This window comes from Phyllobates terribilis, unplaced genomic scaffold (genome assembly GCF_046119375.1).
Source record: "Phyllobates terribilis strain yellow unplaced genomic scaffold, ASM4611937v1 Scaffold_3__8_contigs__length_932513732, whole genome shotgun sequence".
In the NCBI taxonomy this organism is placed as follows: domain Eukaryota; kingdom Metazoa; phylum Chordata; class Amphibia; order Anura; family Dendrobatidae; genus Phyllobates; species Phyllobates terribilis.
The window spans coordinates 472,947,928-472,964,956 of NW_027362763.1; the positions used below are offsets into that span (position 1 = coordinate 472,947,928).

At 39.7% G+C, this 17,029-nt stretch overlaps 1 protein-coding gene across 1 annotated transcript in view; it reads right to left on the minus strand.

Moving 5' to 3' along the window:
• Positions 1-17,029, minus strand: part of REV3L (REV3 like, DNA directed polymerase zeta catalytic subunit) — a 206,336-nt gene that overhangs the window by 50,268 nt on the left and 139,039 nt on the right. The window contains exons 11-12 of the mRNA XM_073675863.1: positions 5,064-5,301; positions 3,694-3,827 (exon numbers count right to left, since the gene is read on the minus strand). Coding sequence (XP_073531964.1) covers positions 3,694-3,827; positions 5,064-5,301 — 372 coding nt within the window. The remainder of the gene's footprint in view (positions 1-3,693; positions 3,828-5,063; positions 5,302-17,029) is intronic.

The window sequence follows — 17,029 nt, forward strand, 5'->3', positions numbered from 1 at the left end:
TGAAACACCGAAAAGCGGCTATAGTGGAGATACCACTATGACACTCCCAAACAGATATATCCAATAAGAGACATGGAGTCAAGAGTCCAAAATAGTAAAAGATATTATCAATTTACACAAATCACATAATAGTCAAGGAAAGTCACAAGAAAAAGAGACACAGGTGTTTAGGACTGCTGAGTCACATATACACCCCCCATGCCGGTCACAATACAGTGCCTACAAGTAGTATTCAACCCCCTGCAGATTTAGCTGGTTGACACATGCGGAATTAACTTGGCATTGTGACATTTGTACTGTAGATCAGCCTGGAAGTGGGAAATGCACTGCAGCAAATTTTTTTTTTTTTTTTTTAAAAACGTTAAAAGTTAATTCAGAGTGTCATTTATTATTCAACCCCTCAAACCACAAGAATTCTGTTTGGTCCCACAAAAGTATTAAGAAGTAGTTCAGGCACCAAGAATAATGAGCTTCACATGTGCGGATTAAAGATCTCTTTTGCCAGCCTTTTCTGACTATTTAAGACCCTCCCCAAACTTGTGAACAGCACTCAGACATGGTCAACATGGGAAAGACAAAGGAGCATTCCAAGGCCATCAGAGACAAGATCGTGGAGGGTCACAAGGCTGGCAAGGGGTACAAAACCCTTTCCAAGGAGTTGGGCCTACCTGTCTCCACTGTTGGGAGCATCATCCTTAAGTGGAAGGCTTATGGAACTACTGTTAGCCTTCCACGGCCAGGACAGCCTTTGAAAGTGTCCTCCCGTGCCGAGGCCAGGCTTGTCCGAAGAGTCAAGGCTAACCCAAGGACAACAAGGAAAGAGCTCCGGGAAGATCTCATGGCAGTGGGGACATTGGTTTCAGTCAATACCATAAGTAACGTACTCCACCGCAATGGTCTCCGTTCCAGACGAGCCCGTAAGGTACCTTTACTTTCAAAGCGTCATGTCAAGGCTCGTCTACAGTTTGCTCATGATCACTTGGAGGACTCTGAGACAGACTGGTTCAAGGTTCTATGGTCTGATGAGACCAAGATCGAGATCTTTGGTGCCAACCACACACGTGACGTTTGGAGACTGGATGGCACTGCATACGACCCCAAGAATACCATCCCTACAGTCAAGCATGGTGGTGGCAGCATCATGCTGTGGGGCTGTTTCTCTGCCAAGGGGCCTGGCCATCTGGTCCGCATCCATGGGAAGATGGATAGCACGGCCTACCTGGAGATTTTGGCCAAGAACCTCCGCTCCGCCATCAAGGATCTTAAGATGGGTTGTAATTTCATCTTCCAACAAGACAACGACCCAAAGCACACAGCCAAGAAAACCAAGGCCTGGTTCAAGAGGGAAAAAGTCAAGGTGTTGGAGTGGCCTAGTCAGTCTCCTGACCTTAACCCAATTGAAAACTTGTGGAAGGAGCTCAAGAATAAAGTCAACATGAGACACCCAAAGAACCTAGATAACTTGGAGAAGATCTGCATGGAGGAGTGGGCCAAGATAACTCCACAGACCTGTGCCGGCCTGATCAGGTCTTATAAAAGACGATTATTAGCTGTAATTGCAAACAAGGGTTATTCCACAAAATATTAAACATAGGGGTTGTATAATAATTGACCCACACTTTTATGTTTAAAATTTAATACAATTCAACTGAGCAACATAACTTTTTGGTTTGTAAGATTTATGCTTCTGTTCATAAAACCTACTCTCGTTTGCAGTTTGAAGGCTCTAACTTATTTGCATCTTATCAAACCAGCTAAATCTGCAGGGGGTTGAATACTACTTGTAGGCACTGTATATCCGAAGTATCACCAAAAATAATTGTAAAGGTTGTGACAAACTGCACATGCAGTAATGCAGGCCACTGGTATCAGTAGTGACCTAATCAAATAATATATATACTCAATAGTTGAATTATATCAAAACACCATATTAACATATCTTATATTATAACCTGAAATATTGGAGTCAGATGTAAATTTATAAACCGGTGGTATTCATCAGCACATACACAGTAGGCCACATTATCAAACTGAGTAGAATATAGTCATAATAGGGATGACACCTTATCCATAATAAACCCGTATGTACTAGCAGATGAAGCAGGCCCAACGTGCGTGTCGTGTGGGCTTCCTCGGGGGGCTGCACCAGTTTATAAGTTTGCATCTGACTCCAATATTTGCCTGGAGCACTTCCAGATCTAATTTCTATGCACAAGCACTTTATATTTCTTATATTTACCAACTATATATAATCTTCCTAGTTGATCAGGTTATAATATGAGATATGTTAATATGGTGTTTTGATATAATTCAACTATTGAGTATATATATTCTTTGATTAGGTCACTACTGATACCCGTGGCCTGCATTACCGCATGTGCAGTTGGTCACAACCTTTACAATTACTTTTGGTGATACACCCCCTATGCCCGTCACAATATATGTGACTCAGCAGTCCTAAACACCTGTATCTATTTTTCTTGTGACTTTTCTTGACTATTACGTGATTTGTGTATATTTATAAGTTAATAAATTTTGATATCTTTTACTATTTTGGACTCTTGACTCCATGTTTCTTATTACAGACATTTGTCCATACTTTACTGCAAATTTACCTCTGCAGTTAACAGATTCAGATTGTATATATTTCCAGAGTATGGACAGCAATGCGCCATTTTTTTTTATTCATTTTTTTAACGAGACGCCAAAAAAAAAAAATGAATTGGGGCATTTTACTCCAAAGAATTAAAGATTCAGCCTGGCCTTTTTTGTTGGAGTTATAACAGAGACCAACATCTTAAGACCTTGTGCTGGTGCCCTTCTGACTGTGCAAGGACGTTTTAGGTAGTCACTGCAGAGTAAGCAGCTGCACAGCTGTAGGAGCAGAAAAAGACTGCAGGACTTCCGGCACAGAAGGCAGACATAGTTTATTGCCATCTCTGCCTTCCTGATTGCTGTAAACATAGCTGATTGAGCGCTGTTTATACAGTTTAAGAATCATTGACAGTGATTCCTCCTTTTGTCCTACCGATCATGTGATCGCCGCAAGCTGTGATCCTATCAGACTCAGATCAGCTCTGCAGTGAAGGCAGGATGCTGAATTTGCCCTGTAATGTGGGCTAATATGTTGGTTACAGAGAAAAAAAACAGCAGTATACAAAAACATGTAAAAGTCAAAATCTCCCCTTGAAATCTTTTTATAGCCTTATAAAGGGGCACAATGTATGAAATAAATAAAATACATTAACAAAGAAAAAGCAGAAAAAGAATACAGCTTAAAAAACAAAAAATGTGTCTGATATATAAAAAAAAAATGGTATGAAAAGAGGAACAATTTAAAACATATTTTAGTGACCCTTTGTAACATTTTTAATTTTACTTTAAAATCACACTTTTCCCCGATATCCGAAAACCGTTAGGTCCCATGTATCATGAAAAAAAGGTAAAAATTATTTGAATAGCTGAACGAGTAAAGCTCTTGAAACTGCTTGTACAGAAAAAAAAAAAAAGGTTAAAATGTAGCAGGTCACAAATGGGGGAAAATAACTAGATCATGAACAGGTTAAAGAGACTCCGTTTTGGGCTATGTGGGGCTCACAGCATCAATGATATTGCTATACCTAAAAAAAGGTAAACTTTTATTTCATAAATATTATAAAATGTGAACATTCATAAAACAAAAGTCCTATTTACCACTGTTTTCATCAGCTGTGCCATCTAACTGAGGTATAGAAAGATCTGCTAGGAACATTTTATTACTCCACTCCATCTCGTTGTCTGTGGAATCCTCCTCTTCCGACGAGCTTTCATTAATGTTTTTGCCAAAGCTAAAACACAAGACAAAAGTAATTTTCAATTCAGTAGCAATAAACTATATAGGTACATTTACCAGAATTAACAAATATACCACTCAAAATGAATTGTTCACTTTTAACGGCGTAACATCCAGAATCTTGATTTTTGGCTACATCACCACTGAAAGTTTGGTCACATATTATTTAAAAGCAGTCTGTCAATTGCTTTTGGCCTAGTAAACCAATCACAGCACCGGGTAGCGGGGGATGGGGGGAGAGGGGTCTCGTATGCATTTTCACCCGTAAGAAGGAAGTCCCAAGGCAGGAAAACATATACCAGTTGATACACTTAAAATATAATTAGCCACCTCAGGCTAGGGCTACAGTGAAATTGTAGTATCGCATTGCCGCATCACATCTAATGATTTCCTATGTCACATTGTAACCTACGACCTCCCGCAACCTCCTGCAACTCAGCACAATATGTTTACAAATATGTAGGATTTTCTGTCATTGGTCACAAGTCAAATATGACTGCGACTTATCTGCAATCTGGCCATTTTTTAATAGCAAAATCATAGCTGACCAGCAGCTTTTGGCCACGCAACACATCACCATGTAGCCCCAGCCTAACAATTGCATTCTGTTGGTATATTTCCCACCTAGAAGACGTGTATAGAAAAATATATAGACGGAAAAAGGTTTTGTCCAAAAACATCTCAAAAATGTTCTTAAGACAGTATTTACCTCTAACTAATCACAGGCACGCCCGTAGTGCCCTTTTTGATACATGTTGCTGTCTCCTTCGCTCTATAGCAAGAATGACGTTGACACAGCAGAGTACTCTCTGCTGTCCTGGAGCCCTTTCTCCATCCTACCTCTGTGGTGCCGTGCTTCTTACAGTAGTTCAAGCAGAGCTCTGAATACTAATCTCCTCTGGACATGCTGCAATAGATAGTTTCTGTCATCGGTACAAAAAAAAAATTCTACGTTTTTACTCCACTATGCTTTACATCTTTCAAGCAAATTTTACAAAAAAAATATAAAAAATTTGCTGTAGTCATGTTATTGCCATTGAAGAAATTACCATGAAGAAATCGGTCATGGGCAGCTGGAGTGACTGGCAATTATCGATCATATGAAATCATTTTTACCGCTTGGTTTATCAGTTTTCTTATCCAAGACCAAACGAATTTAAAATTAAGGCTGCACTGTCACATAATATATTCATACAATAAAAAAATTAACAATTTCAAGAAGGACACATACTTTCTTTTGCAGTCACGTGCTTCCAGGTTGCTGTCCCATCTCTGGGACATTAATATGCTAAGCTCCATCTCCTCCTTCTCCACCTGCGGTTCATTCTCCTCATCGTCACTATTCTGCATGGCATTGCACCTTGCAGACAAACTGTGCTGTGATAATCGCCTTGACAGATCCACTTGATAGCCATCATCTTCTAGACCAGCTAGCAATTTTATCATGGCTTGATCTTGACTGTTGTCCACTGCAGAAAAATATAAAAGACATTCAATGGTATTCGTCTTTAAATTTCCATAGCCAAGTCAGGCCCAATAGAGTTATACTAGTGAGTGGGATTGTATTCACCAAACAGCCTAATATTGAAGGGGGGGGGTGATAGGGTTAAAGTATAGCACTTTGCAGTTTGGTTCCCCCTTTCAGTATCCGGTAGTACTTTCTATCAGCCATAGTGTTTGATATATTAGGTCCGTTTACTTTTTAGACTTTAGGACGCACCTTACTGTAAAACGGAACCCATGTTTAGATATCAGAAAATAGGAAAAATCTAATTCCATCAAATTAAAACTTCCCTATAAAGAAGTGGGGGAGTCAATATCACTAGGTTTATGCAGTCAGACAGTATAGGGAGGTAGTAGGTCTAATATCAGCGTCTCTCTGCAGCATGGTAATCATACACAGCAGACATATTATGTACAGTCTCTGCAGCGCACATATACACAACACTGCTGCATGCACAACTCAGCTGCACAGACACACAGCTCAGCTGCCTCATCAAAACAAACCCTCAGCTCAACTACAACACACTGCTCAGCTACTTCATCAAAACAACATACACAAACCCAATACATTACCACGGTTTGCAGTTCTTTGCAGGCAAGTGACTGACCACATAACCTGATACTGCTTTTATTTAAGGACCTATCTGTGCGGTCCTGGCAGCATCCTTTTCCAGTGCTGCACTGATCAGTAAGGTCAGTGACAAGCAGGAGGAGAGAACAGTTCCCTCAGTGATCGAGAGGGATGGTGCGTCACCGGTCTCAGTAGAAGTCACACACACTTTTTAGTAATATTTTTTTTCCACTAAAAAGTGTATAGAAGCTATGGTAATTGTTCTCAACTAGTATATATAAATATGGGCACCCTGGTCCATTAGCCAAGTGGGTAGTCTACAGCCGCTGAATCAGAGCCTGCGAACCTTCTCATGCCTACCAGCATTTCTGATTAGTAGGCCCCGCGTGGTATTATAGATGCAACACACCACAACGTAATTGTCACATAATGACAAGGGACTGTGGGCACCTACCCGATCCCTTGAACTAGGGGCGCTCTATGGTGGAGATGCCGGGGTCTTGTACCTTGCTATGCTCCTATCTTAACCTTATCTGTTCCCTCCCCCACCCAGCGAGGTTTGAGGCCGAAGTGTATAGGTAAACATTAACAAGACAGACAGGGATAAAAGAAAACTACAATCATACAAATACACTCACAAAACAACAGAGGGGGAAACAGAGGAGGGATAGGAAGGAAGAAACCAAATGAGAGAGGACAAGGATAAAAATGCAAACCAACTCCACGCAGCAATCTCCTGAAAAACTCTCCAACCGCCTTCTCCAAACACTGAACTCTCTCCTTCAACTCCAAACCAGGTAGTGGTAACTATCACAGGCAAGGCAGAAGCAAGGAGGAGGGTTCTTATAACCAGCTGGGAGTAACAAACTCAGAACAGCTGATAAAACCCAAAACAGAGAACTCCAAGAGTCCAACTAAGCAGTTTAACCCTTGCAACACCAGAGCAAAGAAAGCCAGAACTGCTAATAGGACGGTGAAGCCGTTCTAACTACTGCAGGTGTAGGTGTCCCCAGACGCTGCGATCGTCTGACCCCACTCTGTCGCGGTATCCCCATAACAGTAATGATGTAATGACATTGCACCGGGTGCACCGGGACTACTAATCACAGGTCATTGGCCAGGTTCCTGCAAATTGTTTTGCTCAACTGTATTCATTAGGTTGGATATGGTAAACAGCTCCCTTTCAATGTTTAGCTTTCATATACAATATGCAGGTCACACTGCCAGTAAAGAAAAAAAACACTAACAAATATAGACTCAATACAGAAATAAACTCTTTTTCAACAAATCACTGCTGGTTTTGGATAAAAAAAAATAATCGCAGAATCTTGCAATTTTCACTCTGGTCTCTAAGCCTTATAATAAGACAACATTTCATGTTCTCAATCAATCAATTTTTTCAGTAGTCATCTCATTATCACATTCACGTTCATCTATTGTGAATGGTGTGATTTTGTGTTAACCATATAAATCTGTGTTACTTTTTAGGATTACACTAAGAAACCACACCTATATTAGTTAAAACAAAATCACACCATTCACAATAGATGATGGACACAGCTCATTATCTTCTGCTCCTGGCATGGTGACCTCTGCACAGATAGATCACAGAACATGCCTACAAATCTCTCACATTGAAGTCAAAGAATATGTAGTTTATTGCTTCTTATGATCCATGTGGCTGCAGTAAAATATCTCTAACTGATAAACCTGGTTTTAATTACGAGAAGTTGTACTTACCATATTTGAAAATGGATGATGAAATCACAAAGAACTAACTTTTAACAGCAAATTTAGCACATTTTATATTCCATGACCATTTTCTGTGTAAAATCCAACTCCACAGCCAGGCTTGTAAAATGTTAACAGTTGTACATGGAATACTAATTCCTAATCACTGCAGGAATATTTTGCAGAGCATGAAGCAAGAGAACCAACTGCAACAGCATTAGTATCTACAAAACAGGACACTGGACATTAATGTAGACTAGTGTAGATGTGATTAAGTAGGATCTTCAAAATATGTCATTGAAAAAAATGGATGTAATTTTTTTAAAGAGCATATGACAAGGAAAGAGGCTCACACTGAAGACATTAGTGTTTCAGTGCTTATTCAAAAGCAGACAGAAAGGAGGATGTGAGATCAGTAATCATCAATCATGTAATTGTAGCTCCTTGATCTGGTGTCGGCCATTTCTAAGGCTTTTACACAAGCTTATCGGTCTCCAGCTTTTAAGAACGCAGCAGGCAGAAAGCAATAAATCTCTTTTCTACACATATAGTTAATGCTGTCCTCTTGCAAAGGTTTAGATACAACTTAGCTAGGATGAGCTTGACTATTCAAGCTCCTGGGTGGTCAGTATATTTGGCAAAACTCACAGAGCACTGATGAGGCGTATCTCTCATGATAAAGTATGTGATATTTGGTGCCTGCCATGGATGTCTTATGGTTTTGGTTAAGATATTAGACCTATGGTATGTTAAGGGCAAGGTTAACTTTGGCAGACAGCATTAACCCCCTTCACCCCCAGGTGATTTTTTATTTTTCATTTTTTCCTCCCTTTCTACCCATAGCCATAATATTTTTTATTTTTCAATCAATATGAAGGCTTGCTTTTTGCGGGACAAGTTGTACTTATGAATGACACGATACATTCTGCCACATAGTATACTGGAAAACGGGAAAAAAAATCCAAGTGCAGTGAAATTGAAAAAAAAATTGCAATTTCACAATGGTTTTTTATTTACCATGTTCAATATATGGTAAAACTGACCTGGCAATATGATTCCCCAGGTCAGTAGGAGTATGCAAATACCAAACATGTATAGTTTTTTAATTTTTTTAAAAGTGGTGAAAAAAATATTCAGATATTTGTAAAAAAAAATAAAATAAATAATAATAATTTGCTTTTGTCACCATTTTTTGAGACCCGTAACATTCTCACTTTTCGGGACCTGGAGCTGTGTGAGGGCTTATTTTTTGCGCCCTGAGCTGACGTTTTTACTGATACCATTTTGGGGTAGTTTCGATAGTCTTTTATTGTAATATTATAAAAAAAACCGCAATTCTGCTTTTTTGACTTACTCATTTCCAGTGCTGGCGCGTTTCAGTGATATCGACGCCGGGTTTCTGGGGCTCGCGTGACGTTTTTATGCCATGTGAGCCATGCAGCCAATTGGTGGCTGATTCCCTCTCACTTTCTTGAGACGTAACTGACATTCAGAAGAAGTCGGGAGAGCAGCAGCAGCTCTCACTTCTTCTCAGTGTCAGTTTTGTCCAAAGGAAGTGAGTGTGAAGCAGCCGCTGATTGGCTGCAGGATTCACATGACATAACAAAAACATGCAAGCCCCGGAAAACTGGCGCTGACATCACTGGAATGGCGCCAGCACGGGTGGAATATAGCAATTGAGAAGGCGGTGTCCCTTTCAAGGAAACTGGTCAACATATCTATGCTGTATATTTCCATTGTAGCTAAATGTTTTGAGACTGACACAAATTTTGCTTTTCACAAAGTTTGTTGCTTCAGGGTTAGATCTTTTAGTCAGATGTTTCTATGGTTACTTAAATATAATTAGGGTATGTGCACACATCGCATTTTTGCAGTGAAAAACGCTGCATTTTACTGTTCCATCAAAGTGATTGAGATTTTTGAAAACTCATGCACATGTTGCTTATTATTTCCTTGCAGATTTGAAACCGTTTCAGATCTGCAGCAAATCAATAATTTCAATGTTTTTGTAGCGTTTTATACCCATTCTAATGAATAGGAAAAAAGCATCATAAATACATCAAAAACATGCATTTTATGCAATGTTTTTCCTGCCAAGGGGCACTTTTTGATGCAGAAATATCAGCAGCAAATACTTGGTATGCACATATCTTATAAGCATTTCACACGTTTTTTATCTTTTATTGACAAATACATCATGTTTATGCATAGACTCAATATTTACAGACTTCTGCACTTCACCCTGACATATTGGATCAACTTCTGGACCAAATCCTGACTCACCCATTCTTGCCTAATCAGTGCTTGCAGTTTATTAAAATTTCTGAGTTTTTGTTTGTCCACAGGTTCTCAATGGGATTGAGATCTGGCGACTTTTCTGGCCATGGACAAAAAATTTCAATGTTTTGTTAACTGAGCCAGTTAATTATCACTTCTGCTTTGTGACATGGTCCATCATGCTGTAAAAAGCATAGTCAATCATCAAATTACACCTGGATCATTGGGAGAAGTTAATATTTAGATATTCTATATTCATGGCAGCTTTTTTTAATCAAAATTGTGAGTGAGCCCATTCCCTTACATAAAAAACAACCCCACACATGAATGGTCTCAGGATGCTCTATTGTTGACATGACGCAGGACTCATGGTAGTGCTCACCGTTTCTTCTACAATGATTCTTTCAGATGTCGCAAACAGTCTGAAGGGGCTTTCATCATAGAAAACAATTTTACCCTTTAATTTCTATGCAATCCAATCCCTGTACTACCCATAGACTGTCAGTCTGTCCTTGATGTTTTTCTTGAGAGAAATGGTTTGACACCAAAAGCCTTTGCTTCACTGTGCATGCAGGTGCACTGGCACCTGCCTGCTTTCATTCCTGAACAAGCTCTGCATTGGTGAATCCTCTTTAGGAGACAGACCTGACACTTGCTGGACTTTCTTGGATACTCTAAAGCCTTCTTGACAGAAATCAAACTTTTCTTGACCACTTCGCGCCAGAGCCTGTTTTTGCCTTCGTGACCGGGCCAATATTTTCAATTCTGACCACTGTCACTTTATGAAGTCATTACTCTGGAACGCTTCAACGGATTCCCCTGATTCTAAGAGTGTTTTTTCGTGACATATTGTACTTCAGGATAGTGGTAAAATTTCTTCGATATCACTTGCGTTTATTTGTGAAAAAATCTGAAATTTGGCAAAAATGTTGAAAATGTTGCAATTTTCAAACTTTGAATTGTCATGCCCTTAAATCAGAGAGATATGTCACACAAAATAGTTAATAAATAACATTTCCCACATGTCTACTTTACATCAGCACAATTTTGGAACCAAAATTTTTTTTTTGTTAGGAAGCTATAAGGATTAAAAGTTGACCAGCGATTTCTCATTTTTCCGACAAAATTTACAAAAACATTTTTTTAGGGACCACATCTTATTTGAAGTGACTTTGAGGGGCCTTTATGACAGAAAATACCCAAAGTGACACCATTCTAAAAACTGCACCCCTCAAGGTGCTCAAAACCACATTCAAGAAGTTTATTAACCCTTCAGGTGTTTCACAGGAATTCTTGGAATGTGGAAGAAAACAATGAACATTTAACTTTTTTTCACAAAAATGTTACTTTAGACCCAATTTTTTTATTTTCACAAGGGTAACAGGAAAAAATGGACTACACAATTTGTAGTGCAATTTCTCATGAGCTCCCTGATACCCCATATGTGAGGGAAAACCACTGTTTGGGCGCACTGCAGGGTTCGGAAGGGAAGAAGCACCATTAGACTTTTTGAATGTAAAATTTGTTTGAATAATTAGCAGACGCCATGTTGCGTTTGGAGAGCCCCTGATGTGCCTAAACAGTGGAAACCCCCCACAAGTGACACCATTTTTGAAACTAGACCCCTTAGGGAACTTATCTAGATGTGTGGTGAGCACCTTGCACCCCCAGGTGCTTCACAGAAGTTTATAATATTGAGCCGTAAAAATAAAATTTTCACATTTTTCCCACAAAAAATGTTTTTCATTCCCTAATTTTGCATTATCATAAGGGTAACAGGAGAAATTGCACCATGAAATTTGTTGTGCAATTTCTCCTGAGTATGCCGATACCCCATATGTGGGGGAAAACCACTGCTTTGGTGTATGGCAGGGTTCGGAAGAGAAAGGAGCGCTATGTTGGCTGGGATAGGTTGCAGACACCATGTCACATTTGAAGAGTCGCTGACATGCTGAAACAGCAGAAACCCCCACAAGTGACCCCATTTTGTAAACTACACCTCTCAAGGAATTCATCTAGGGAAGTAGTGAGTATTTTTTAATTTTTAAATTTATACCATTGGGCAGTGAAAAAAACAATTATATTTTTACCACAAAAAAAATGTTTTACCCTCAGATTTTACATTTTCACACAGGGCAATGGATAAAAATGGTGCCGAAATGTGTCACACAATTTCTTCTAAAAGTGGCAATACCCCATATGTGGCTGTATCGTACCGCTTAGCCATACGGCGAGATCTGGGGGGGACGGAGCGCTATTTGACAATTAGAGAACAAATTATTGTAGAATAGGCATTTGGATTTGGGAGCACAACATTTTCTGAATTTCTTTTGGGGGGCAAGGGCCATTTCGCTTTTCCAGAGCCTTTCTGCTACCAGTAACTTGGAAGTCCCTTATATTTTTAACAGATGACGGACCTGAGGGGGGACTAGCTTTTTTTGAGGACTGAGTGGAAGCTTTTATTGGGAACATTTTACTTAACATTTATCCGGCGCTCTAGGCTGAGCACTTACATCGGGGTTTCCATCTAAATTTCCAAGTGATGTAATTCAAATGAAACCCCTGCGGGATCCATTCACTATAATGAGGCAGCAGAGTTTCTCTGGACTCCGTCTGGCCTCTGTTTAGCGGTGTCCTTTTTTTCTGAAGTGCACAAAACTGTGGCCAACCGCACTTTTATGCACGCCTAAAAAAACTGACACTGTGGGATCACAGCCCAGATGGCATCCACAGTGGCCTATATCTGCCTCATTACAGGGAATCTTCCGTCATGGGTTCCATCTGAATCACTTGAGAGATTTACACGGAAACTCTGGTGCAAGTGCTCAGCGCAGAGCGCAGGATAAATGTGAGCAGAGCCTTACTGCGATCTTTGGGAGACATAATAAACAAATCAGTAGCAGGTGAAGAATTGATTTTATTTATTTTTTACGCCGTTCCTCGTGCGGTATAAGTGATGAGATTACTTTATTCTTCGGGTCGGTGCGATTACAGAGATACCAGATTTATATCGGGTTTTTATGACTGACAGCTGTCACACACTAAGAGACGCTTTTTTTTGCAAAATCTAGTTTTTGCATCGCTATATTTTGAGAGCTATAATTTTTCCATATTTCGGCCGACAGAGTCATGTGACGGCTTGTTTTTTGCGGAATGAGTTGACATTTTTATTGGTACCATTTTTGGGTACGAGACATTTTTTGATCGCTTTCTATTCCGTTTTTTGGGAGGTAAAATTAACAAAAACCAACAATTCAGGAATTGTTTTTTGAGTTTTTTTTTTATGCCGTTCTGCGTGTGGTAAAAGTGATCAGGCAGCATTATTCTTTGGGTCAGTACGTTTACAGCGATACTACACTTACTGTATATTTTTTTATGTTTTGGCGCTTTTACACAATAAAACAATTTTATAGAAAAAATATTTTTTTTGCATCGCTTTATGCTGAGAGCTATAACTTTTATTTTTCGGCTGATGGAGCTGTATGGCGGCTTTTTTATTTGCGGAACAAGATGACGTTTTCAGCGGTACCATTTTTATTTCCATTTTGCTTTTTGATCGCATTTTTTTCCACTTTTTGTTTGGCGATATGATGAAAAAGCATAGTTTTTTGCTCCGTTTTTTATTTATTTTTATTACGGTGTGCACAGAAGGAGTTAATTAGTGTGACAGTTTTATAGATCGGGTTGTTTTGGACGCGGCGATACCAAATATGTGTACTTTTTTTGTTTTTGCATAAATATACACATTTATTGGTTTAATATTTTATTTATTTATTTTTATTTATTTTGTGATTTTTTTTTAACAGTTTGAGAACATTTTTTAGACTTTTTTTTTACATTTTTACTTAGTCCCTGTATGGGACATTAATTTTAATTTTTCTAATCACTGATCTCATCCAATGTAATAGACATGTATTACATTGGATGAGACCTTTGCTGACTGTTTCACAGTCAGTGTCTCCTGTTGGACTCAGCTGCAGGCTGAGCTCAGCAGGACACCATATATGGCAGATCTGGAGGCGGTCATGTGACCTCCAGCTGCCATAACAACGGAAGGTCCTGGAAGATATCAGGGGGCCGTCGGAGAGGTAAGTGGACGACCCCCTCTCCTCTCACTATCTTCTATATGCCGCGCGATCACTATAGATTGCGGCATATAGAAGATAGCAAAGGGTTAACATCATTGGGACCTGATCCAATCAGGTCCCGATGATGTCCCCTGTCAGAGCTATCGCTCTGCACTGGACCCTGGGGGTCCTGCAAGCGCTGCGGGACCACCCACCGTTTTTAAACGTCGGCGCTGCACAGAGCCCAGGCAGCGCCAATGTTTATGTACAGTGGGCGGTCCTGAACCGGTTAATGATCTGATAAGTGTTTGATTTAATACCAATTTTTGAAGCAGCAATATCCTTGATCTTGACTGCATGTCTTTCCTTGGAGGTGGTTAATAGAAAAAAACAACAACTTAAAGATTTTGCTAACAGCGAAATCTAATGTCCACTTCTCCTTGCTGATTCTCCTGGATCTTTCTGCAGCATTCAACACTGCGGATCAGCAGCTCCTCCTCACTATGCTCCACTCTATCCGCCTCAAAGAAACTGTTCTCTCCTGGTTCTCCTCCTACCTATCTGATCGCTCCTTCACTGTATCTTTTGCCAGCTCCTACTTCTCTAATCTTCCCCTTACTGTTGGGCAGGGCTTGGACTGAGCCTTGAGGAACCCCTTCTCCCTATATACTGCCCCTATTGGACAAACAATCAGCAGATTTGGTTTCCGGTATCACCTCTACCCTGATGACACCCAATTAGACACCTTCTCCTGACATTACCCCTACCTTAATACAAAATACCAGGAATTGTCTCTGCCACCATGTCCTCCCTCAATCTGAAACTGAATCTCTCCAAAACTAAGCTTGTCGTGTTTCCTCTCTCTAGCAATATCAGATATCGCAATTGCCTTTGTGGGTCAACCATAACTCCAAACAGTACGCTTGCTACCTTGGGGTTATATTTGACACAAAACTTTCTTTTATTTTCTATATCCAAATGGCTCACTCTCTCATGTTACCTGGATCTCAAAAACATCTCCAGAATCAGACCTTTTCTCACATTTGAAACTGCAAATACTCTTACTGTCACGCTCATTCATTCTCGTCTCGACTACTGCAACTCTCTTCTGATTAATCTCCTTCTAATCAAACTTTCACCTCTCCAATCTATCCTGAATGCAGCAGCCAGGGTGGTATTTCTGTGCAGCCGCTAAACTGATGCCTCTACCCTGTGCCAGTGCACTGGTCGCCCATTCGCTACATAATACAATACAAACTTATTTCACTCACCCACAAAGCTCTCTACAATTCTGCACAACCCTATATTTCCTCTCTTATCTCTGTCTAACACCCTACCCATGTTCTCCGACTCATATAAAACTAACATCCTGCATAATCTGAACCTAAAAAACTTAGTTTCCAAGACTTCTCTTGTGTTGCGCCAGTTTTCTGGCATGCACTATCCCAAACGATCAGACTAACATCTAGCCCCCAAGTTTCTAAACATGCTGTAAAAATACATCTCTTTAGACAAGCCTATCACCTCAATTCACCAACCTAACTCTCCACTGTTGCCTCTTTCTAAATTTTACTTGGTCGCTCGTATTCATCTGTGTCCAATTGCTCCTTGCACCCAATAGCACTTGGCAACTGTACCTAGACAGATACTGGCTGGTGACTGGATCATGCAGCCAGGGCTGTGGAGTCGGTAAGCCAAACCTCCGACTCCTCAATTTCCATGACACCAACTCCCTCATATATGGCTCATGTTTAAGTGATAAACTTACTGTAGCACAGATTCATCTCAGCTAAAAGTCTAGACCCTTAGACCAGGAATAGGACAGACATTTATAGGACATTTCATAACTTTCCCAAATTCTTATGAAAAAATATTCCCCACAAACTGTATTGAACTACTGTACCCAATTTATTATATATTTTAGGAGTCGGTCCATTTTATACCGACTCCACCAAAATGGGCTCCGACTCAGACTCCTCAGCCCTGCATGCAGCTTATTTGAAATGCCCCGTTTATTATAATGAAGGCTGGACTATACATGACAAGCATTTTCTATCAACTGTGTCCCCCCTATTTACTCATATACTGTAAGATTGCAAATTGGGCCCTCACTCCTCCTGTAACTGTTGGAACTATGCGTTACTTTGTGATGTCTTTACTGTCTGTACAAGTCACCGCTTAATTGTAAAGTGCTGTGGAATATGTTGGCGCTATATAAATTATTATTAAAGATTTAGAGCAGCTCCATTTTAAGAAACCAGTCTGCTCTTCAATCCAATAAGCATGACAGAGTGATACCAGCAACCTTGTATCGTTAACACTCTCTTGTGAGCTAACAAGAAGATCACTGAAATGATGTAGTAAACAGTTTATTTTCTGGCAGCGCTGATATTCAGTATTAATGGAGTTTTTCTGGTCAAGTTAATTTTAATAGCAAGGAACGACTTCGCAATTCATCTGATCACTCTTCATAACAATCCAGAGTTAATGCAAATATTTATTATAAAATGTGAAGCAGCAAACTTTGTGCAAACCAAAATTTGTGTCAGTCTCAAAGCTTTTCGCAATGAATTTATATATGCATGCTTTAGTATAAGGCATGGTGATTGCACTCGTGCTTATTCTCTGATAAATTAATGCATTGCAGTTACTCTTAGATGATTAGCTGCAAGTGCCGTGAACTTGAAGATTTCCATGCTGCAGCTGACATTACTACTGTATGATCAGTGTGAATAATTTTGAGAAGTAAGTTTTTCCTGTGCACTTTAGACCCTTCATTCTCAGGATGGCGTGATTGTCCCAGAGATAAATCACTATTGATAAGAAAGTGATGGAACACCATAGGTATAGGTCATCAACTTACAACAGTGTAATAGCCTTTTAAGAGGGTTTTCCACAACACTGATATTGATGACATATCGTCAAGATTAGTCATAAATATCAGATAGGTGGTACAGTCACATGGCAGCCCCACTGAACAGAAGCTAAAAAATATACACAACACAAAAAATTTACACATTCACTTTAAAAATGAACACCGATTTACTT